Source organism: Pelobates fuscus, chromosome 3 (genome assembly GCF_036172605.1).
Source record: "Pelobates fuscus isolate aPelFus1 chromosome 3, aPelFus1.pri, whole genome shotgun sequence".
Classification (NCBI taxonomy): domain Eukaryota; kingdom Metazoa; phylum Chordata; class Amphibia; order Anura; family Pelobatidae; genus Pelobates; species Pelobates fuscus.
Window position 1 is genome coordinate 151,854,716 of NC_086319.1, and position 26,447 is coordinate 151,881,162.

General features: G+C 43.6%; 1 protein-coding gene across 2 annotated transcripts in view; it reads right to left on the minus strand.

The window, feature by feature from the left end:
• LOC134602560 (aldo-keto reductase family 1 member B1-like) overlaps positions 1–26,447 on the minus strand; it is a 271,778-nt gene that overhangs the window by 53,408 nt on the left and 191,923 nt on the right. Inside the window, exon 1 of one of the 2 annotated variants that reach the window (XM_063447539.1) lies at positions 20,377–20,508. The exons of the other annotated variant lie outside the window; for it this stretch is intronic. Coding sequence (XP_063303609.1) covers positions 20,377–20,448 — 72 coding nt within the window. The 5' untranslated portion in view covers positions 20,449–20,508. Of the gene's footprint in view, positions 1–20,376; positions 20,509–26,447 lie in introns of those variants that run through there. 2 annotated transcript variants of the gene reach the window in all.

Here is a 26,447-nt window from a genome sequence, read left to right on the forward strand (position 1 = left end):
CCTCCCCTCTAAACACCCCTCACCACCCCCCCTCCCCTCCCCCCCCCCCTCCCAACACCCCTCACCACCCCCCCTCCCCTCCCCTCCCCTCCCAACACCCCTCACCACCCCCCCTCCCCTCCCAACACCCCTCACCACCCCCCCCCCCCTCCCAACACCCCTCACCACCCCCCCCCTCCCCTCCCAACACCCCTCACCACCCCTCCCCTCTAAACATCCCTCCCCCTCCCCTCTAAACACCCCTCCCCCTCCCCTCTAAACACCCCTCCCCCTCCCCTCTGAACACCCCTCCCCACCCCTCCCCCTCCCCCTCCCCTCTAACCACCCTTACTCCCATAAAACAATATATATTACTGTAACTTAATACTTACAGTTCTGAAGACTCCAGCAGGCTCAGGATCAGTTGGGCAGCTGGGCTCAAGGCTAGAGTGGGTGCCACGCTCTGCCGTTCAGGATGGTGCCGCTCTGCACTTCCGGAAGGCGCCGCGCTGCAGTTCGGGAAGGAGGCGGAGTCACAGCAACGCTCACCCTAGCGTTGCCATGACTCCGTCTCCGCGTGACGTCACAGTGCGCGGCGCACGCAAATGGCAGGGGAGGTCGGGAGGCAGAGCAACAAGTAAGTCCTTCACTATGCAGCAATGCCGCTCGCTCGCATAGTGAAGGTGAAGAATTAGATCGGGGGAAAGGAATTTGTGGGCAGTGGCCAGCGGGGCTCAAGAGGCAGCTGCCTTGGGCCCCCCAGGAGCAACTGGGCCCGGGGCAGCTGCCCCTTTTGCCCCGCGTTAAAGACGGCCCTGAGTCCAGGGTCAACGTAGCCGTCTACCAGGAGATTTTGGAGCTCTTCATGCTTCCTTCCGCAGACTAGCTTTATGGGGATGCTGACTTTATTTTCCAGCAGGACTTGGCACCTGCCCACACTGCCAAAAGCACCAAAGTCTGGTTTAACGACCATGGGATTACTGTGCTTGATTGGCCAGCCTGACCTGAGAGACAGATAAGAGACATGAGACCGAACAATGCAGATGAGCTGAAGGCCGCTATTGAAGCATCCTGGTCTTCCATAACACCTCAGCAGTGCCACAGGCTGATAGCTTCCATGCCGCATTGAGGCAGTAATTGCTGCAAAAGGGGCCCAAACCAAGTACTGAGTCCATATGCATGCTTATACTTTTCAGAGGTCCGATATTGTTCTATGTACACGCCTTGTTTTATTGATTGCATGTAATATTCTAATTTACTGAGATTGTGGATTTGGGGTTTTCATGAGCCGTAAGGCATAATCTTATGACAAATCACGGCTTGAACTATCTTGCTTTGCATGTAATGCGTCTATCTCATATATTAGTTTTCCTTTTTACGTTGCATTACTGAAATGAATGAACTTTTGCACGATATTCTAATTTTTCGAGTATCACCTGTACATAGGAGGGAAAAAAAAGGAATTGGGGGTTGTCCTGAGGAGAGAGTGGTCCTGATGAAATAAGATGCATATTATAAAACGCATAGACACAGGGGGCTGTGCAAGAGGCTAATGTGGACATAGGAAATAATGTGAGGAATACCAGTGCACTGCAGGGGCCAGAATAGCCTTGGTGTGGTGGGCAGACGCCTTGGAGCATTATAGGATTGATTGCTTTTTTATCTTTTGCAAGTGTATTTTAAACTTGCATTTATCACATAATATTTCAGTATTTCACTATTAAAGATATTGGAGATATTTTTATTACAGGTGGTCGGTACACTCTGCAAGAGAGCTGCAAACAAGGATTCCTTTTATACATATAGTGGTCAATGACCACTGTGTTTGAAATAATGCAGAAATGTATATGACTTATCCAATGGCAGGCAGGAAACTAGGATTTGGATACCAAGAGCTGTGTTTGTCAAACCACTTAAATGATTTGACATAAGACAGGGGGAAAGCACCCAAATAATATTTGTACCATTTCTATTGCAATTCGTTGTAGTGGTTATAACTTTAATTATATGTGGAACAGGCAGAAACGCAGAACAGGTGTGTCTTTTTTACGGTCAAAGTACATCTGTTTCTGTTCTAACCCTAACACAATCATAGATATGAATATTTCAGTAAAGTAGCTTGTAACAATTATAAATAACCTATTTGTAAAAGAACAAAGGACAAGGTCACATGTTTTATAAATGATTATTTTAAACAAACAAAAAAAATGTGTATCATAAAACCTATATATGCTAAGATACACTTATCTCACCCTCAGCACACACCCACACCCACACCACCTACAGTTGATAAGTTAGGCTTGGTGACTGTAGCTAATCAGATCCTGTTCCTGCCACACACTTTAAATTATCAACGGTCCGATGTCAAGATTTATTCAAGATCATTAGGATGTTTTATTTTTTGAAGGATCACTATAGGGTCAGGAACACAAACATGTATTCCTGGCCCTATAGTGTTAACACCACCATCTAGCCCCCCTGGGCCCCTCATGCCTCCATAAATATAGCAATATCTTACTTTATTCAAGCCTGAAGCTGTAGATCTGCATGCGGTTTGCCTCAGAAAAACAAGCAGTCTGCTGACATCATCAGAAGTGGTAGCCTGATCCAATCACAATGCTTCCCCATATAATTGGCTGAGACTGACAAGGAGGCAGATCAGGGATAGAGCCAGTATGATTCAAACACAGCCCTGGCCAATCAGCATCTCCTCATAGAGATGAATTGAATCAATGAATCTCTATGAGGAAAGTTCAGTGTCTGCATGCAGAGGGTGGAGACACTGAATGTTTGGATGCATTTTAGGCAGCCATGACCCAGGCAGGATCTCTAACAGCCATCAAAATGAGTGGCCAGTGAAGTTATCACTAGGCTGTAATGTAAACACTGCCTTTTCTCTGAAAAGACAGTGTTTACAGCAAAAAGCCTGAATGATTCTACTCACCAGAACAAATTCAATAAGCTGTAGTTGTTCTGGTGACTATAGTGTCCCTTTAATATTATATTATTATTATTTTAGCTTAAATGATCAAAGGGTAATTTAAATATACACTAGATCAGGGGTAGGCAATCTTTTAGTAGTACTGTGCCAAATGGATATTTTGAAGTCACTCGGCTAGGCTTTATTTTTTTATTTTTATTGAGGTGTGTATGTTACCATATTCTGCTTTTGTTATTTGTGGGTACTTCAATTGCTTTGTAGCGTTGTATTCATGCCTATGTGGGCAGTTATATTGTATAGAGTAGTTTGTTACATTGTGTATTAATGTGGGCTGTGTATGGGGGCAGTTTATGGAATTGTGTGTGGATGATATGTCACATTGTATGTTTGGTGTGTGTATATGTGGATAGTCCGTAGTGTTGTGTTTGTGGGGACTGCATGTTTGTGTGTGGACTGTTTCTATTATTTGTGTAAGTGGGAGGCTTATTCTGCAGTTCTGTGTTTTTCTAACAGTGTCAGTGATTTCCCTGGGGACCAGTAGGGACGGGGCTGGCCAGGTACAGGTCAAGGGCAAGAGCTGTAATCACAGCTGTATGTTGCTCTTCTCCAGTGCAGGGTTTAGTTCACCAGTGCTGGGATACAGGGATCTGAGATCACTTCCTCTAAATGCTGCAATGTGTAAATTGAAGATCGACCTTCACCACCTGCAATCACCACTCTGTTTGTGCTAAGGACTCCTGATGGGCCCTACCTGTTTGGCTCTGGTAGCCTTGAGTGCCGTACAAAGGCACCCCGAGTGCGACGTATGGCACACGTGCCGTAGGTTGCAGACCCCTGCACTAGATTATAATCATTTGACTTCATATTTATGTTATATTTAAAGGATTACTCCAAGCACTATGACAACTTCAATGATTTGATTATAGTGCCTAGAGTCTGTATGTGCAGTATTCAGCTATGATACTGGATGTGTAACTCTACTGCTGGTAGCATCATTACAATAAGAGTTCCAAGCTGTTTAATGTCAGTTCTGTGCACATTGGACACACAGCAGGCTGGCAAATGGCATCCAAAGGCGACACCTCCCCTTCCCACCCCTCCATTCGTGCCAGCCATGCCTCCTCTCAGTTCGTCCTCTCTAACATCTGTCCGCCTCCAGCATGTGGGACTTCAACGGAGGAGGATAGGGATGAGAAAGAACTTGGCCCAGTACTTTTATCAAAACGTCTGTTTGTTTGGAGCAAGGTTCAAAATCTTTGCCTGGAAATTATAGACCTGTGAACTTAATTTCTGTGTCTGGGAAAATATTTGAAAGGTTATTAAGGGATAATATTCAAGAATCCCTTGAGAATAAGATGGTTATCAGCATAAAGCAGCATGGTTTTATGAAGCACAGATCATGCCAAACTAACTTGATTGCATTCTACGAAGTAGTATGTAGAAGAATAGATCAGGGAGTTGCAGTGGATGTGATCAATTTGGATTTTGCCAAGGTGTTTAATACAGTTCCACACAATTGGTTAGTGTTCAAACTCAAAAAAAAATCAGTCCAGATGAAAATTCTTGTTCTTGGGTAGAACATTGGCTTAAAAATAGAGTACAGAGAGTTGTCGTTAATGGTAAATTTTCAAGCTGGACAGAGGTGGCAAGGGGTGTCCCTCAGAGATTCTGTTCTGGGACCCCTTCTATTTAACATGATTATAAATGATCTTGAAAAAAGCAAAGTCATGTTTCAGTGTTTGCAGATGACACAAAACTAAAAAGTAATACAATGTGAGCAAGATATTACATTGCTGCAGAGGGATTTAGATAGACTGGGTGACTGGGCACTCAAATAGCAGATGAAATTTAATGTAGAAAAATGCAAAGTTATGCACTTCGGCGTAAAGAATGCACAAGCAACTTGTACCCTTAAAGGGACTCTCCAGGGAAGAGATTTTACTTACCTGGTTCAAGCGCCGGGAGCCTCGTGAAGCCGCGCCCCCTATTTCGTCAAAATGACGAAATAGGCAGGCGCGAGCAGGGAGCAATCAGACGCTTCCATTTCGAAGCGTCATTGCTCCCTTGTGCGCATGCGCGGCTTCGCCACACATGCGCACATACTTCAGAGGGCAGCATTCATGCCGCCCTCTGAAGTCCTGAGCGCACTACCGCGCATGCGCGCGGTGTGCGCGGCCGCGAGCTGAGCTGAGTGACAGCTCAGCTCGCAGTCTTTGCCTGCCCCCCTCCTCCGCTGACAGGCTGGAGAGAGAAGGCGCGCACACAGTACCTTCTCTCTCCTGAACACGTCAGACGTATTTTAATACGTCTGACGTGTACAGGGCCTTTTTAGGGCCCTGCGTGATAGGAAGTATCTCTAGTGGCCGTCTGAGTGACGGCCACTGGAGGTATTCCTATCAATCAATGTAAACACTGTATTTTCTCTGAAAATACAGTGTTTACATTAGATTGCCTGCAGGGAGCTATAGATAATACCTGAACAACTACATTAAGCTGTAGTTGTTCAGGTGACTATAGTGTCCCTTTAATTGAAGGGAATTAGGGATAACAACACACGAGAAGGACTTGGGAATTGTTTTAGACAACAAACTATGCAACAATGTGCAATGTAAATCACTGGTAAGATTACATCTTGAATATGCTGTGCATTTTTGGGTACCTGTTCTAAAGAAGGATATTATGGCAATAAAAAGAGTGTAGAGGCAGGCTACAAAAATAATAAAAGGAATGGAACATTTTAGCTATGAAGAAATGTTAACAAATTTAAACATAGAAACATAGAATGTGACGGCAGATAAGAACCATTCGGCCCATCTAGTCTGCCCAGTTTTCTAAATACTTTCATTAGTCCCTGGCCTTATCTTATAGTTAGGATAGCCTCATGCCTATCCCACGCATGCTTAAACTCCTTTACTGTGTTAACCTCTACCACTTCAGCTGGAAGGCTATTCCATGCATCCACTACCCTCTCAGTAAAGTAATACTTCCTGATATTATTTTAAACCTTTGTCCCTCTAATTTAAGACTATGTCCTCTTGTTGTGGTAGTTTTTCTTCTTTTGACTATAGTCTCCTCCTTTAGTGTGTTGATTCCCTTTATGTATTTAAATGTTTCTATCATATCCCCCCTGTCTCGTCTTTCCTCCAAGCTATACATGTTAAGATCCTTTAACCTTTCCTGGTAAGTTTTATCCTGCAATCCATGAACCAGTTTAGTAGCCCTTCTTTGAACTCTCTCTAAGGTATCAATATCCTTCTGAAGATAGGGTCTCCAGTACTGTGTACAGTACTCCAAGTGAGGTCTCACCAGTGTTCTGTACAATGGCATGAGCACTTCCCTCTTTCTACTGCTAATACCTCTCCCTATACAACCAAGCATTCTGCTAGCATTTCCTGCTGCTCTATTACATTGTCTGCCTACCTTTAAGTCATCAGAAATAATCACCCCTAAATCCCTTTCCTCAGATGTTGAGGTTAGGACTCTATCAAATATTTTGTACTCTGCCCTTGGGTTTTTACGTCCAAGATGCATTATCTTGCACTTATCCACATTAAATGTCAGTTGCCACAACTCTGACCATTTTTCTAGTTTACCTAAATCATTTGCCATTTGGCTTATCCCTCCTGGAACATCAACCCTGTTACATATCTTAGTATCATCCGCAAAAAGACACACCTTACCATCAAGACCTTCTGCAATATCACTAATAAAAATATTAAAGAGAATGGGTCCAAGTACAGATCCCTGAGGTACCCCACTGGTGACAAGCCCAAGCTTCGAATATACTCCATTGACTACAACCCTCTGTTGCCTGTCACTCAGCCACTGCCTTACCCATTCAACAATATTGGAATCCAAACTCAAAGATTGTAGTTTATTGATAAGCCTTCTATGTGCAACAGTGTCAAAAGCCTTACTGAAATCTAGGTAAGCAATGTCTACTGCACCACCCTGATCTATAATTTTAGTTACCCAATCAAAAAAATCAATAAGATTAGTTTGGCATGATCTCCCTGAAGTAAACCCATGTTGTCTCTGGTCTTGAAATCCATGTGTTTTTAGATGTTCAACAATCCTATCCTTTAACATGGTTTCCATCACTTTCCCCACTACTGAAGTAAGGCTCCTCCCTATTACGTTTCTTGTGAATGGGCACAACATTCGCTAACTTCCAATCTTCTGGGACTACTCCTGTTATCAATGATTGGTTAAATAAATCTGTTAATGGTTTTTCTAGTACACCACTAAGCTCTTTTAATAGCTTTGGGTGTATTCCATCAGGTCCCATTGACTTATTTGTCTTTACTTTTGACAGTTGAAATAGAACCTCTTTCTCTGTAAACTCACGTGTAATAAATGACTAATTTATCCTTTTTCTTAACTGAGGTCCATTTCCTTCATTTTCATCTGTAAATACCAAACAAAAATATTCATTGAGGCAGTCAGCTAGACCTTTATCCTCATCTACATACCTTCCTTCTTTTGTTTTTAATCTAACTAATCCTTGTTTTACTTTTCTTTTCTCATTTATGTATCTAAAAAAAGTTTTGTCCCCCTTTTTACTGACTGTGCTATTTTCTCTTCTGTGTGTGATTTGGAAGCTCTTATAACTTGCTTAGCCTCTTTCTGCCTAATCTTATAGGTCATTCTGTCTTCCTCACTCTGGGTTTTTTTATAATTACTAAATGCTAACTTTTTGTTTTTTACTATTTTGGCCACATCTGCGGAGTACCACAGTGGTTTCTTGAATTTTTTGCTTTTACTGACAAGCCTAATGCAATTTTCTGTTGCCTTCAGTAGTGCAACTTTTAAATAATCCCATTTCTTTTGGACTCCATTTAGATTGCTCCACTCTGATAATGACTCCTTTACACATATTCTAATTTTAGAAAAGTCTGTTTTTCTAAAGTCTAAAACTTTTGTTTTTGTGTGGTGTGACTCAGTCACTGTTCTTATATTAAACCACACTGACTGATGATCACTGGATCCTAAACTTTCACCTACAGTAATATCTGATACAAAACCTCTTTAGTTTAGAAAAACGTCACCTGCGAGGGGATATGATAACATTATACAAATATATTCTTGGCCAATACAAACCATTGTGTGGAAATTTATTCACAAACAGCACTTTACATAGGACACGAGGTCATGCACTTAGACTGGAAGAAAGAAGATTTAGTCTAAGGCAAAGGAAAGGGGTTTTTTTTTTACCATAAGAACAATAAGGATGTGGAATACTCTGCCGGAAGAAGTGGTTTTATCAGAGTCCGTACAGATGTTTAAACAGCAACTAGAAGCATACTTGCAAAAAACAGAATATTCAAGAATATAATTTCTCAGTGTAGTGTAATAGCCTCTTGATCCAAGGATAAATCTGACTGCCAGTCTGGGGTCAAAAGCGAATTTTTTTCCTAGTTTGTTGCAAAATTGGAAGTGCTTCAAACTGGGTTTTATTGCCTTCTTTTGGATCAACACCAAAAAACAAATGTGAGGAAGGTTGAGCTTGATGGACACATTTCTCTTTTCAGCTATGCAACTATGTAACCCTTTAACTGATTCAGTTGATGCTTTATTTTCCACTGAAACAAAATAAAATGCTGAAGCTATTTGAAAATGCTGTAGTGGTTTGAAATCACTACAATGTTGGCTTACAAATGAAACAAATAAAATAAAAGGAACACACCAAGCACCATAACCCCTACAGTTCAACTACAAGTACTGAGCACTGTAAATTTTGCATTTTCTGAGAAGATTGTGAAAAGTAACTATATAGCAAGATAAACAGGGTTATTTACAAAAGTAAGAATTGGGAGTGAATTAAAGATTTAAGGCCAGAGTAGCTGAACTGAAAGCAAAGTTAAGTGAGGGAAATTTTCCAATTTGACCTTAACTTGAAAATTCACTTTGAATCTGTGGTGGAATCTCGGTAAAAATAAATTTAGTAGGCCGAGATTACCACGTGGCATGTGTACGTGCATATGCTGACGTATCGGTCGGTTGGTTGCACGTGGTAAGATACGATCAGTAGTGTACGGAGCATGTGCGAGAATACAGGATGTAGTATTCCCCTCCTCCATTGTGCTGGACAAGCCATGCGGTCAAGCAGGAAGTTAATTCTTATTTGTTTTGATTGGTTAAGAGAATGTGCGGGTGGAGCTTAATATGGGAGGAGTTATATGCCTATATAAGGAGCCTGCACTATTGTCCGGGGCTCAGAACTTGTTGTATTTTGGTGACATTAGTCCCTCTGAGTCCCGATCGGTGAACCGAATAAAGAATCTCTTCCTTCCTGAAGAAACCTGTGTCCATCTCTCTGTGCTTGGCTTCCGTCAGTTTCTCCGGTATCATTTGGTGCATTGGCCGGGAAGCTCATCGTTCAACGGTAGCTGAGAAGCAGAGGCGTGAGACGGTCTATCTTTGCCCACGTTCTCTACGGCTGCACCCCTGAACTTCTGCGTGGACCTCCCTTCATCTCGGCGCCACTGGTCTGTTGTCCAGGAGATCATCGGCCTCTACGTAGTAAGTGCTGGGGTGTCCCCGTCGATGAGTGTGAACTCAGGTTCAGGAACGAGGAGGTAAGACGACCGCTGTTTTAGACGGCGGACCCACTAGGGGTATACCGATTGTGCGGTAGGCCCATAAGGGGTTAATCTGTGTATGGAATCTGCCCCCTCTGTCGGAGGGAAGGAGCAAAGGCGCACCGCTCAATCGAACGCTCTTTAGTAAGACCGTTTGATTTGGTTTGGAGTCAGGCGGGGTTCTGTGTAAATAGCCCTAGCCGGAAACCGGTGTCTTGTCTAGACTAGCGTTCTAGGGTGTACAATTTGTTCGCTAGGTCGGAGGGACCGGGAGACTAAGTGGCGTCTGTGTAAATTCGGTCCGCTAGCTCTCAACCTATCTTGGCTAAGTGGGAAGGCGTGTAAATTTGGAACCCACTAGACTATTGATAGAGTAGAAAGACTAAAACGGTTCTGTTGTTAATTCCGCCCTCTAGTTCGCTATATGTGGTGCTTGGGCAGTGTGGCTAACCAAAACGGATGTAGATAGTTTTAGGGAGTCCATCAAGGTACTGGCCAATAGATTAGTTGGGATTGTATATGTGATAAAGATTGTTTAGTAACGTGTATATCTTGTTAGATAGCGTGAGCTCTGCCGTCTAGCGAGAGTGTTAATAGTGTGTTGCTGTATTATAGTGCACGGTACCATAACCCTGTATATTTACTGACACTGTATATAAGTACTAATCATTGTCGTCTATTGCATGTCTAACACCATAACCACTAATAATTGTATTGTGACCTTAAATTGTACTTTGACCTATGCTAACCATACTGTAACTGCTGTTTGTAAAAGACGATGTTACTGGGGTGTGTTATAGACGGGTAATTCATATATAGAGAATATAGCGTGGGTGACGGTATAGTTTCGCCAAAGGGCATAATATTGATTACTTAGTGACTGGTGTAACAGCTGTGTGTGTACGAGAATTCCCTGAGTGTTTTTATTGTGTTACTGTGTACGTTTCACTTGGTAACTGTACCACGTGGTGCTGTTGCCGGAAGAAACGGGTGTGACTGTTGAATAGAGTGTGTGTATAGCATTCGTTGTCAACGACGCTCCATTGATAAGTATGGGCGCGTCGGAGTCGACGATTTTGGATCCCTTAGGATGTATGGTAAAGAATTTTAAAAAGGGATTCACAGTATGTGATTTTGGGGTTAAAATGTCTTCTGCCCGTTTGATCGCTTTGTGCACTAGGGAATGGCCTACTTTGGTTGCGGCATGGCCGCCACGTGGCAGTTTAGATCCAAATCTGGTACAGCGTGTACACGTGGCTGTATCAGGTAGGCCTGAACTTTACGGACAGTTTCCATACATTGATTGTAAACGACTTGCCAAGATGGGTCCGAATATGCCACGAGGAGCAATGTCGCCTCATGGTGGCCAGGACTTGTTTGTCCACTAGGACCACGGTTAAGCCCATTTTGGACACGCCCCCTGAGTCCGAGATCCCTATGCCGCCCCCTTATTTCCCTATAGAGGAAGGTGATACAAGTACAGGAAGTTCCACACCCCCTCACCCATCTACTTCCTCCTCTAGCTCAGAATCCACCCCACGCCATAATAAACCTCCCCTTCCGACACCAGCCCCCGTTAAGTCCATCTATTCCGATTTGGCGCCATTTCAAGCTTCCGGTCAGGCTTCCTCTAGCCCGGCCCGGAATATTTTATTCACCGGCCTTCCCCATGATGAAGCTTCTCTATCCCCACGTCTTATTACCCCCCCGACCGGAACCTCTAACCAACGCCCCTCCACGAAGCCCTATACTAACTCGACAACTGACCGGTACCCAAAAACCCAAACATTACCAGATGCCTCTTCGTTTGAATCCTGGGTCAGCCTATCTTAATGCTTCAGGTCAAATGGTGTATGCTGACCCAGTCTTCGTATATGTCTCGTTCACGACTACCGATCTCTTGAATTGGAAGACCCACAATTCCTCGTATACTGAAAAGCCACAAGCCATGACCGACCTGTTCACCTCGATAGTCCAGACGCATAATCCAACTTGGGCTGATTGCCAGCAATTATTAATGACATTGTTTAATAACGAGGAGAGGACTAGGATAAACCAAGCGGCTATTAAAGCACTGGAGGAAGAAGCCCGTACTTTAAACCAAGCAAATCCAGCAACATGGGCCGCAACTCATTATCCTAATACCGATCCCGACTGGAATGTTAATGGCGCAGATATGGTTCAACTAAAAGCCTATAGAGACGCTATAATTGCTGGCATGAAAGCCGGAGGGAAGAAAGCCATAAATATGTCGAAGATGGTTGAGGTGATTCAGAAAAGTGATGAAGCGCCTAGTGTCTTTTATGACCGATTATTGGAGGCATACCGCTTGTATACCCCCTTTAATCCGGAAGACACTGATAATTCCTGAATGGTAAACTCTGCCTTTGTCAGCCAAGCTTATGGAGATATTAAGCGCAAGCTACAGAAGTTAGAAGGGTTTGCAGGAATGTCCATCACCCAACTAATGGAGGTAGCAAATAAGGTGTATATGAATAGGGAATCAGAAAGTAAGAAAGAGGAAGAGCGCAAGATGCGTAAAAAGGCGGATATGCTAGCGGTAGCGATCGCAGGCGTACATAGACGGGGCCCAGATAGAGGCGATAGTAGGTGGAATAGGGAACCCCTGAGTAGGAATCAGTGTGCGTATTGTAGAGAAGAAGGGCATTGGAGAAGCGAGTGTCCAAAAAGAGAGCAATACGAGAGAGACCCACCCAGGGCAGGTTATGGAAACTTTAGAGGCAGAGCGAGAGGTAGAGGAGGTCCCGGAGGGAGTAATAGTGGTAACAGAGGAAGTGTAAGAGAAGATAGATACTATCCCGCAGCGCAAAAGTCCCGCGATAGAGAAGATAGGGACTTTGTAGGATTGGCTGACACGGTCATGGAGAGCTATTAATACCGACCGGGCTCCATCCCCCTTGGTCGAGCGGAGCCTATGGTCGATGTATCAATAGGGGGAAAAAGGAGTGCATTCATGATCGACACTGGTGCTGAACATTCGGTGGTGACTGATCTGGTTGCTCCTCCATCTGGAAGAACTATTACCGTAATAGGAGAAACTGGAAGGAGTGCTGAAAAACCGGTTCTTAAAAGTCGACTCTGTACATTGGGAGGCCACGTAGTAAAACATCAATTCCTTTATATGCCTGAAACCCAGTCCAATTGCTGGGACGTGATATGCTATCCAAATTACAAGCGCAGATTACGTTCCTACCAAACGGAACAACATCCTTAAAGTTTAATGGACCTTCAGGTATTATGACACTATCCATACCAAAGGAAGAAGAGTGGCGACTTTATACAGCGTTGACTAGCCAAAACCCTAAGAGTGATGAATCCTTATTCAACATACCAGGAGTTTGGGCAGAGAACAACCCACCAGGACTGGCCCGCAATATTCCACCCATTTGAATCGAACTAAAGCTTGGGGTTTATCCAGTGAGCCTACGGCAATATCACATCCCGCAGAAGGCTAAGAAAAATATTCAATCTTATCTGGATAAGTTCATACAGTATTGTATCCTAAAATTCTGTACTTCCCCCTGGAACACCCCATTGCTGCCTGTTCAAAAGCCCGGTACAGATGAGTATCATCCTGTGCAGGACTTGAGAGCAGTCAATGATGCGGTTGTTAGTATACACCCAGTTGTGCCCAATCCGTATAACCTGCTTGCTTTAATTCCGGGCGGGGCTACCTATTTTACAGTCTTAGACCTCAAAGATGCCTTCTTTTGCCTTCGAATTGCCGCAGAAAGTCAATGTATCTTCGCTTTCCAATGGAAAAACGCTGTAACGGGCTCAAAACGCCAGATGACTTGGACAAGACTGCCCCAAGGGTTTAAAAACTCACCAACCCTATTTGGTTCAGCTCTAAGTCAAGATCTACTGGATTTCAAGTCCATCCCAGGAGAGTGTGTATTATTACAATATGTAGACGACTTGTTGATAGCAGCAGTTACAAGAGAAATACGTCAGCAAGCCACACACAATCTACTACACATTCTCTGGAAGGCAGGATACAAGGTGTCTAGGAAGAAGGCCCAGTTGTGTCTGCCAACTGTCAAATATCTGGGATTCCATATCTCTGAAGGTAAAAGAATAATGGGGCCAGAGAGAAAAGAAGCTGTGTGCCAAATACCAACACCCAAGAATAGAAGACAAGTGCGAGAGTTCTTGGGGGCAGCAGGCTTCTGTAGGATATGGATTCCCAGTTATGCGATATTGGCAAAACCTCTGTATACAGCTATCAAGGGTACAGAACACGACCCCTTCCTATGGACTCAAGAACAGCAAACGGCATTTGAAGATGTGAAGAGGGCTTTGATGAGTGCCCCAGCATTAGGTCTACCTGATCACACACGACCATTCTACTTGTATGTACACGAGCAGAGAAGAATGGCTGTGGGAGTATTGACACAGTACTTGGGATCATGGCAAAGACCTGTTGCCTACATGTCTAAGCAACTGGACGCAGTGGCCAGCGGTCTTCCACCTTGTCCAAGAGCCGTAGCTGCAGCCGCCCTGCTGGTAGCTGAAGCCGATAAACTCACTCTGGGTCAAGAACTTTATGTACGAGTTCCACATGCAGTACAGACGTTGTTGGATTACAAAGGAAATCATTGGTTTAGTAACAGCCGTATGACCAAGTATCAAGCAATGTTGTGTGAAAACCCAAGAGTGCATTTAGAGACTGTAAATACCTTAAATCCAGCTACCCTTCTGCCGCAACCTACTGAAAGTCAACATGATTGTTTGGAAGTGATGGATGAAGTATTTTCAAGTAGACCAGATCTTCGTGATTTTCCCATCCAGAACCCCGATGTCCAATATTATACAGACGGTAGCAGTTATGTGAAAGAAGGGATTCGCTATGCAGGATACGCAGTAACAACGATAGACAAGGTGATAGAAGCTCGGCCACTGTCAAAAGGAACATCAGCACAAAAGGCAGAATTGATAGCACTGACACGAGCGTTACAATTGGCTGAAGGTTTAAGAGTGAACATCTACACGGACTCCAAGTATGCGTTTTTAACCACTCATGCCCACGGAGCTTTGTATAAAGAAAGAGGACTATTGAATTCAGAGGGCAAAGAAATCAAGTACGCAGCTGAAATACTACAACTATTGGAAGCAGTATGGGAACCGAAAGAAGTCGGTATTATACATTGTCGAGCGCATCTGAGAGGAGATGGTGATGTAACCAAAGGAAATCGGATGGCAGATAGTGCAGCTAAGCGTGCCGCTGAATCAGGAAGACAGGAATATGTGGAACATATAGCTGCTCTTATTCCAACTCCACTGTCTCAATGGACTCCGGTTTATACAGCTCAAGAAGAGGAGTGGTTAAAGACTGAACCTGGAAAGTATTTGGAGAACAAATGGTATCAGTTAGAAGATGGGAGAATAGTTATTCCAGCATCACTAGCGGTAGAAATCGTCCAAAACTATCATAACGGGACGCATTCTGGAAGAGATAGTACAGAAGAATCTCTCAGAAAACATTTCTACATACCAAGATTGTCCAACTTAACTCAAGCCATTGTACGAAGATGTGTAACGTGTGCTAAAAATAATGCAAGGCAAGGACCAGTAAAGCCACCAGGAGTTCAGTATATGGGGGGACTCCCTATGTCCGATCTACAAATTGACTATACAGTAATGCCTAAATCTGGTGGACATCGCTACCTACTAGTAGTTGTGTGCACCTATTCAGGCTGGGTAGAAGCATGTCCTACTCGTACAGAGAAAGCAGGAGAAGTTGTGAGATTCCTGCTACGAGAAATAATATCCCGATATGGACTACCCTGCTCTATAGGATCGGACAATGGTCCAGCTTTTGTTCATCAGTGCCTACAACAACTGACTCATATGCTTGGTATAAAGTGGAGACTTCATACGGCATATAGACCTCAGAGTTCTGGTAAAGTAGAGAGAATGAATAGAACTTTTAAGAACCAGTTGGCAAAAATGTGTCAGGAAACCCAACTTAAGTGGAACGTCCTTTTGCCTATAGCTCTGTTGCGAATTCGCCGTACACCTACCAGAAGGATGGGTCTCTCTCCTTTTGAGATCATGTATGGGCGACCACCTCCCGTACTTGGTAACTTAAGGGGGGATTTGAGTCAGTTGGGAGAAGGAATTACCCGGCAGCAGGTTGTAGAGTTGGGTAAGACTATGGAGGAGGTACAGAAATGGGTACAAGATAGATTACCTGTGAATATTTATCCCCCAGTTCATAGTTACCACCCAGGAGACCAAGTGTGGATTAAAGAGTGGAATAATGTACCGTTAGGGCCCAAGTGGAGAAGTCCTTATGTTGTTCTTTTGTCTACCCCTACAGCGATAAAAGTGGCCGAAGTGACTCCGTGGATTCATCACTCCAGGGTTAAACCAGCAGCGGTGGATTCTTGGCAAGCTATATCAGATCCAGAGAATCCCTGCAAGATCCGGTTAAAGCGCACGACTCAGTCGGAGTGACGAGGAAACTTGTGGATTACAAATTTTATTGTTTCAGAGATTGATAAGTGAGTGTTGAGACGGCCATAATAAAGCCTGTCCGCTCACCGACGTATAGTTCAAAAGCCAGGAAAGTCTCGGAGGGACCCCTGTGAAGATGAGTAGAACTCCATTCCCTGCAGCCCTTACATCCTGGAAGCTGAGGTGCCAACGCACGGACGAAGACTGAGGATGCAGCCGACGAAAGATGTATTTGTGATAATGTTTATTTATATGTATTTTTATATTCAGGAAGGTAGAGGTACCGACACTCCTAGCTGTGAGGTATGCATTAAGACTACAAGAACAGGTAACCATATTTCCCAGACCCTAATTTGGCATTCGCAATATGAGTGTAAAGGTGATGTGTCTAGGTGTAGATACTTAAATGTAGAGTATAGTGTATGCCATTTGGGGATAGGAGAACCTAAATGCTTCAATCCGGAGTATCAACCCCGTACAATTTGGTTGACTCTCAGGAATGGAGATCCTCAGGGGACCCTAATAAATAAAACAGTGTTAGAATCCGTACATTCTTCGGGTGTTCTACTATTTGATGCATGTAAAGCAATATCAAATGGTAGAAAGCCGTGGAATGTATGTGGGGATCTTAGATGGGAGAGAACGTATGGGTCTAATGATAAATATATATGTCCCAGTAGTAAAAATAAGTATGTGAGTCCTAGATGCCCAAATAGGGATTATAATTTTTGCCCATATTGGTCTTGTGTGGGGTGTGCAACTTGGGGACAGACAGCAGACAAGGACATGATTGTGACTAAGTTGCCTACCAATCCATACTGTAAGTCTATGGAATGCAATCCAGTCCATATTCTTATAAATAATCCTGACCAATTCTTGGATAGATATGGTAATTTATTTGGGTTTCAAATATACGGGACGGGTTTAGACCCTGGGACAGTATTGTTTATAGGGATAGAGACCGATACGGTAACCTCCCAAACTCATCAGGTATTCCATTCGTTTTATGAAGAGATGAGTATAGATAATAAGATCCCCCATAACGCTAAAAACCTGTTCATAGATTTAGCTGAGAGTATTGCCGGTAGTCTTAATGTAACCAACTGCTATGTGTGTGGAGGTACTAACATGGGAGACCAATTGCCTTGGGAAGCAAAGGAGGTAATGTCCGGTTCTGAGGCAGTTGAACAATTAATATCTTCACAAGCCGATTATCAGATGAGTGTTAGAGGTAAATCTGAGTGGAGATTAAAGACCTCCATCATAGGTTATGTTTGCATAGCAAGGAAAGGAATGATGTTTAATACTTCTGTAGGAGAGTTAACTTGTCTAGGGCAAAAAGCTTATGATGATGATACAAAGAATACAACTTGGTGGTCGGCTTCAAATGTCTCAGAACCATTTAACCCGTTTGCAAGATATGCCAATTTAAAGGACGTATGGTTTGATTTATCTATCACATCTAGTTGGAAAGCCCCAGCAAATTTGTACTGGATCTGTGGTAAGAAGGCCTATTCGGAGTTGCCACAGGACTGGGAAGGGGCATGTGTGTTAGGTATGCTCAAACCATCCTTCTTCTTGTTACCTATTGAAACAGGTGAGACTTTGGGTGTTAAAGTGTATGATGTGAATCATAGAAAGAAAAGGGGACCCATAGAGATAGGCGCCTGGGAAGATGATGAATGGCCTCCCCAGCGTATTATAGATTATTATGGGCCAGCCACGTGGGCAGAGGATGGTACTTTCGGGTATAGGACCCCAATTTATATGCTCAACCGCATTATAAGATTACAGGCGGTGGTTGAGATTATTACTAATGAGACCTCACAAGCGCTCAATCTTCTAGCGAAGCATAATACCAGGATGAGGACAGCAGTGTACCAAAATAGATTAGCCTTGGATTACCTATTGGCAGTAGAGGGAGGTGTATGTGGGAAGTTTAACCTGAGCAATTGCTGTCTTCAAATAGATGACGAAGGGCAAGCAATAGCTGAGCTTACTAGCCATATGGTTAAACTAGCGCATGTGCCTACTCAGGTATGGAAAGGGTACAATCCAAGTAGTTGGTTTGGTAACTGGTATGAGCAGTTTGGAGGGCTTAAGGCATTGGTAGGCGGAGTCATACTGATTTTAATGTTGGGTCTACTCCTGCCATGTCTTATTCCCTTAGTAGTTAGGTCTGTGCAAAGCCTGATAGAAAATATAGCAGAAAGGAAGGCTGCAGCACAGATAATGGCTATATATAAATATAAGGCTCTAGATCAGGGAGAACCAATGCAGGAAGAGGAGTGTTGAGGGATTCACATCATGGGAAAAGTCTGGTCTGGTTCATGGTAACCTGAGGCGTATGCAAACCAAGGTTAAGTGATGCCTCAAGTAATTGTGAAATATCAAGAGGCATCAAAGGGGGGAATGTGGTGGAATCTCGGTAAAAATAAATTTAGTAGGCCGAGATTACCACGTGGCATGTGTACGTGCATATGCTGACGTATCGGTCGGTTGGTTGCACGTGGTAAGATACGATCAGTAGTGTACGGAGCATGTGCGAGAATACAGGATGTAGTATTCCCCTCCTCCATTGTGCTGGAGAAGCCATGCAGTCAAGCAGGAAGTTAATTCTTATTTGTTTTGATTGGTTAAGAGAATGTGCGGGTGGAGCTTAATATGGGAGGAGTTATATGCCTATATAAGGAGCCTGCACTATTGTCCGGGGCTCAGAACTTGTTGTATTTTGGTGACATTAGTCCCTCTGAGTCCCGATCGGTGAACCGAATAAAGAATCCCTTCCTGAAGAAACCTGTGTCCATCTCTCTGTGCTTGGCTTCCGTCAGTTTCTCCGGTATCAAATCCACCTTGCATTTTCACTTTAGTGAATAACCCAGAAAGAGTCAGAGTGGAAAGGTCAGTTTGTATTGAAGTGGAAGGCTGATGTAGGAAGTAATGATAGAGCCATGAAAAAAAAAAAACTGTGCAAGGGAGCTCCAGTAGGAGGGACAGACACAGATGTATTTACTAAAGTGAGAATTCAAAGTGAATTTAAAATGTATGGCCAGAGTAGCTAAAGATAACTCAGCTAATGTTTAGAATGTGACTATTATGATCTTAAATTTTAAATTCAGAGTAAATTCTCACTTTCGTAAAAAAAAAAAAAAAAAAAAAAACAGAGAGGGTTAGATGATACTGGAAGGTAAAAGGGGAAGGGAGAAACTGTAAGAGGAAGGAGTGGAAGTCAAAGGCAAACCATGATGGATATATAAAAACTGACAATGCATTAACTTGTAGATCGAAGATATTAGACTTAGCTAGCTTACTCTTACTCATAAAATGTGCAATGTAATCACAAGAATGCCCACATAAATGTCATACTATGCTTGATACCTAGTTTGCACCAGCTGTTGGGGCAGTGCAAGCCCGCTTGTTTATTGAATGCACAAACGAAATAAAGAATATAAAAAAAAAAACAAACTGACAATGCACATAAATAGAGAATAGAAATTAAGAAACTGCTTAATGCACACAGAGGTATGGCAAAACAAATGGGTTAACAAAAATGAGGTCTGGACATTGCTACTTGATGCCTGCAGATGATTGAAAACAAATTCACCATCACTGATCTATAGAGCACTTACCGTGTCAATTATCCCCACATGCACTTTATTTAATGTATTCGCATGCCCTACTTACAGTTATCTGCTCTTAAATGGTGCCTGTATATATCTAAATAATACATTAACTAGTGAGTAAAAGCCACATCTATGCACAGTCTGCGTCTACAAACATGTTATAAAGTGTACAATATGAGGTTGGTTGAGGGAAATAGAACAGAATTAAGAATATTGGGAATATTTGTTTTTTTCCATAACAAATATGATCAGATGGGCCAACTGGCAATTATCTTGCCAAAGTTGTTAGCTGAACATCGTGATGTAATGGTTTAGATAACTCATGTGAATACCACATACCCTATATCAATAGGGGTCATTTATTGCGTTTCCCTTCAATTAGGGCTAAGCAATGGGCACATACTTTCATATGTTAGTGTATTTCATTGCATTTAAGAATTTAGTAATCAGGATCCTCAATTAAATGCAATAAAACAACATTAAACAAAATAGTATATTAAATTCTTTACAGCACCCTCCGACGACACAGGAATTAAACTCCCATTACACTTAGCCAACGTATGTATGGTAGATTTAATCTTGTAAATAATGGGGGTGGGGTTGATAGAAAAAAGTTGGTCTTCCTTTGACATTAAGGACATTTTTTTTTTTTATTTTTTTTTAATACAGCAGTGCAGATGGAAATGTAACAGTATTCACATATTAGTAATAAGGTTATTTGAAAGGGTTTTTCCTCGCAGACAGCATATGTCCTATTGACTGGTTAACCCACCTTCCATGTCCCCAGTCCCAGGATGGGCATCTGAGCCCCGGTGTAGAGCTTGACATGTGTTGGTCCTGGCATGCTGACAAGGAAAAATACACTGACTCCTCACATGCAGTAGCTGAGCTCCTACAGAACACTGACAGTGAAACATTCCAAAGCCATGACATTCTGCCATTCCCCAGAATGGGCGTGTAAAGGCTGTGCTGATTGGTTACAAGGAGTAAGCAGGCAAGATTAACTCATTCATTGCCTATTGAGAGACAGGGAAACATTCATTAAAGGGCAGGGCCGGACTGGGGATACGAAGCAGCCCTGGAAAAAAATCTATGCCAGCCCCATAAGTCATTGTGCTCTGTAGGGTGTATATATATATATATATATATATGTGTGTATATATATATATGTGTGTGTGTATATATATATATATATATATATATATATGTGTGTGTGTGTGTGTGTGTGTGTGTGTATATATATATATATAAGTGTGTGTATATAGATATATGTGTGTGTGTGTATATATATATATATATGTGTGTGTGTGTGTATATATATATATATATATATATGTGTGTGTATATATAGAAGGAAAAATAGACCGCACTCCACGGACTTCTTCATAAAATATAGCTTTTAACATTCCAGATAAAAAATATCAACGTTTCAGTCTAGAAATTCTAGACTTTCATCAGGACAATGTAAACACATACACAAACCCCCTTTAAATACCCACACCTAGCAATCAACAAACTTACCCCTCCTGGGTCTAGACCTCCCCTCCAAGCGTCCCGGATCATTTTCGCGCCGAAAATGTCGGTCGCATTCCGATGACGTCATCGTGCGTCATTACGCATGCGTCATGACGTTCGCGTCACTAAGCACGCGTCATCATTGTATCCGGCTGTTTACACTGGGTTGCTATGGGGACCAGACGCCGAAACGGCAAAAACTTCACATAAAACAAGCATCACATAATTCAATATTTTCAGCACAAATAACAATGTTGCTGACAAACTTCAAATTTAAAAACAATAACACACTATTGGCTGGAGGATGAAAATCCAAATATAAAGTTAGTTACCCCTGGATTGGCATATATGAACAGAAGCAACTGTGTCACACAGCTATGTCAACTAAGCAGCAAATACCAAGCAAAAGAGCAAGGATTAAATGTTATAAACTAACATCATATTCAAAAGAGTTTTAAGGATCTAAGTTTCTATGGCCTGTATCCTGTTAGTATCATCAACCCCCCTGAACAACTAATATCTACATATTTACAAATTTACAAATTTACCACTCTGTATCTCAAGACATACCACAACTAGGGATGATGAGAGTCCCAGTGTCAGGCCTTAAGCCTCCCGATGTCTCCTCATGCTTCCGGGTTTGACGGAGCTTAGCCACACCCCCATTGACGCGCAGTGGTGTATCCTGGTTTTGTGCTGCCCTAGGCAGGACAAAACTCAGGCGCCCCCCTCCCCCCGCGCCCCCCCTCCTCCCGCGCCACCCCCATGCATACTAAATACACACACACACATTCACTGACAGATACGCATACACTAGCTAACAGAAACACACACACACTAACAGACACACTCACACTCAGTAACAGACAAACACACTCACTAACAGACACACACTAACAGACACACACTCACTCACTAGCAGACACACACACTCACTAACATACACACTCACTAACATACACACTCACTAACATATACACACAGTCAGACACACACAGTCAGACACACACACACACACTAACAGACAAAAACACTAACAGACACAAACACTAACAGACACACACACTAACAGACACACACACTAACAGACACAGACAGAAACACTAACAGACACACACACTCACTAACAGACACACACACTCACTAACATACACACACAGTCAGACACACACACACACACTAACAGACACACACACTAACAGACACAGACACACACACTAACAGACACACACACTGACACACACACACACACTAACAGACACAGACACACACTAACAGACACACACTCACCCACCCACATTAACACATTTTTTTAAAATTTATTTTTAACACTTTTTTTTTATTTATTTTTAACACATTTTTTTTTAAAATTTATTTTTAACACATTTTTTTTTTAAATTTATTTTTAACACATTTTTTTTATATTTATTTTTAACACGTTTTTTTATATTTATTTTTAACACGTTTTTTTTTAATTACCCCCCAGCCTCCTTACCTTTGGGAATGCTGAGGAGGGGGGTGTCTCTTCTTCCCTGGTGGTCCAGTGGCTGCTGGGCGATCGGGCGGCACTGCCTGCCTGGCTGGCGGGCGGGCGGCCGGCCGGCGAGGGAGCACTTCTGCTGCTCAGCTCCCTCGCGCGCCTCAGAGTGAGGCTGGGAGCCGGAATATGACGTCATATTCCGGCTCCGCCTCCGACCCTCACTCTGCGGCTGGCGAGGGAGCTGAGCAGACAGCTCAGGGGAAGTGCTCCCTCGCCGGCCGCCCGCCCGCCAGCCAGGCAGGCAGGCAGGCAGTGCCGCCCGATCGCCCAGCAGCCCGCCGGCATGTCTGTTAGCCGCAAGGCTAACAAGACATTTGCCTTGGGCATTTGGGGGCGGCTTTTTTTGCCGCCCCCTGGAAAATGCCGCCCAAGGCAAATGCCTTGTTTGCCTCGCGGCTAATACGCCCCTGTTGACGCGGTCTGCTATTTAATGCGACCGCACCAGCTGATAGACGCTGGATTATTGAAACGCGTACCGCAACTAACTCACCGGCTCACATACCTCGCTGAGACGACCACATGATACTGGACCGGACTAGAGGATTATTCAAGTCCCCAACATCTCTCCTCATCACCGACAAGTGCCTGCACTCTCTGCAACCATTCACTGAAGCACCCGCCTCAAAGGAGAGCTGGGGACACAATCCCTCTACATCTGGAAGCTAAGTATCTTACAGTCTCTGAGATAAGAGCTAACAATGCTAAAGCTTTATTTCTTCATACTAAAGTCTGCTATCAAGTTGTCCAGCAAGCCTGTTACAGCTTTCCTCAAATCAAGTATTATTCAAGTTCAGCTGTTCCTGTCTTGCTACAGATAGTCCTATTTCTTCATACTAAAGTCTGCTATCAAGTTGTCCAGCAAGCCTGTTACAGCATCCCTCAAGACAAGTAATATCTAAGTTCAGCTGCACCTGTCTTGCTACTGAGAATACCAAAGTATACGATCTCTATAATTGAACTGTTAACAAGAATAACGGACTCTAATTAATTCTGAACCTTGTTATTGCAAACTGAAGCAAACCGTTTATTATTTAAAGAAACAGTACCTGTAATTCTGGAACTGAAGTCTCAGTTCCATCTAAGTGTCTTAATAAAATATCAAAGTCCTAAGAAATCTGCAGTTGTGTTCCACATCATTTACTGTGAACGTGACAGAATAATCCAGCCTTTGTAATGGAACCAGCAGATTTCGATTCTAAAGTATTGTTGCTGAATCAACGAGTCGATTCACTTAACCCCTTAACACCGCAGCCAAATGTACAAGTTGTGAAAGAAACAAAATGTAAACAAAACCTGGCATTTGCGCTATATGTCTGTCAAACCGTAATTCACCTCTTTCATATTAAATGCACCCCCCCCCCCCTTATTATATATCATTTTATTCAGGGGAAACAGGGCTTTCATTTAATATCAAATATTTAGCTATGAAACATAATTTGTATGAAAAACATGGGAGAAAATAAGATATTTTTTTATTTTTTTAGTTCTGATATCGGAGAAACTGACGGAAGCAAAGCACAGAGAGATGGACACAGGTTTCTTCAGGAAGGAAGAGATTCTTTATTGGATCACCGATCGGGACTCAGAGGGACTAATGTCACCAAAATACAGCAAGTTCTGAGCCCCGGACAATAGTGCAGGCTCCTTATATAGGCACATAACTCCTCCCATATTAAGCTCCACCCGTACATTCTCTTGACCAATCAATACAAATAAGAATTAACTTCCTGCTTGACCGCATGGCTTGTCCAGCACAATGGAGGAGGGGAATACTACATCCTGTATTCTTGCACATGCTCCGTACACTACTGATCGTATCTTGCCTCGTGCAACCAACTGATCGATACGTCAGCATATGCACGTACACATGCCACGTGGTAATCTCGGCCTACTAAATTTATTTTTACCGAGATTCCACCACATTCCCCCCTTTGATGCCTCTTGATATTTCACAATTACCGTATTTATCGGCGTATAACACGCACTTTTTTCCCCTGAAAATAGGGGAAAAATCGTGGGTGCGTGTTATATGCCGATATCCCATAATTACTTACCTGTCCTGAAGCGTGGGCCGGCTTCACAGCGCGCACCGCGGTACAGGAACTTTAATTTAAGGTTCCGGTTTCCGGCCGGACTGAAAGGAAGTGTGCACAATAGTGTGCACACTTCATTTCAGTCCTGCCGGAAACCGGAACCTTAAATTAAAGTTCCTGTACCGCGGTGCGCGCTGTGAAGCCGGCCCACGCTTCAGGACAGGCAAGTAATTATGGGAGGGGAGGAAAGTACACTATGGGAGGGGAGGGGGAGGAAAGTACACTATGGGAGGGGAGGGGGAGGAAAGTACACTATGGGAGGGGAGGGGAGGGGGAGGAAAGTACACTATGGGAGGGGAGGGGGGGAAAGTACACTATGGGAGGGGAGGGGGGGAAAGTACACTATGGGAGGGGAGGGGGGGAAAGTACACTATGGGAGGGGGGGGGGGAATACTATGGGAGGGGAGGGGGGGAGAATACTATGGGAGGGGAGGGGGGGAGAATACTATGGGAGGGGAGGGGAGAATACTATGGGAGGGGAGGGGGGAGAATACTATGGGAGGGGAGGTGGGAGAATACTATGGGAGGGGAGGGGGGAGAATACTATGGGAGGGGAGGGGGGAGAATACTATGGGAGGGGAGGGGGGGAGAATACTATGGGAGGGGAGGGGGGATAATACTATGGGAGGGGAGGGGGGGATAATACTATGGGAGGGGAGGGGGGATAATACTATGGGAGGGGAGGGGGGGAGAATACTATGGGAGGGGAGGGGGGAGAATACTATGGGAGGGGAGGGGGGAGAATACCATGGGAGGGGAGGGGGGAGAATACTATGGGAGGGGAGGAGAATACTATGGGAGGGGGGGAGAATACTATGGGAGGAGGGGGGGAGAATACTATGGGAGGAGGGGGGGAATACTATGGGAGGAGGGGGGGAATACTATGGGAGGAGGGGGGGAATACTATGGGAGGAGGGGGGAATACTATGGGAGGAGGGGGGAATACTATGGGAGGGGGGAGAATACTATGGGAGGGGGGGGAGAATACTATGGAAAGGGGGGGGGACACTATGGGATGAGGGGGGAATACTATGGGATGAGGGGGGGGGATACTATGGCATGAGGGGGGAAATTTCCTGGAATTTCTTTCTAAAAATTAGGTGCGTGTTATACGCCTGTGCGTGTTATACGCCGATAAATACGGTACTTGAGGCATCACTTAACCTTGGTTTTCATACACCGCAAGTTACCTTGAATCAGACCAGACTTATCTTATGATGTGAATCTTCAACACTCATCTTCCTGCATTGGTTCTCCCTGATCTAGAGCCTTATATTTATAAATTGCCATTATCTGTGCAGCAGCCTTCCTCTCTGCTATATTTTCTATCAGGCTTTGCACAGACCTAAATACTAAGGGTATAAGACATGGCAGGAGTAGACACAACATTAAAATCAGTAGGACTCCACCTACCACTGCCTTAAGCCCTCCAAACCACTCATACCAGCTACCAAACCAACTACTTGGATTGTACCCTTTCCATACCTGAGTAGGCACATGCGCTAGTTTAACCATATGGCTAGTAAGCTCAGCTATTGCTTGCCCTTCGTCATCTATTTGAAGACAGCAATTGCTCAGGTTAAACTTCCCACATACACCTCCCTCTACTGCCAAAAGGTAATCCAACGCTAATCTATTTTGGTATACTGCTGTCCTCATCCTGGTATTGTGCTTCGCTAGAAGATTGAGCGCTTG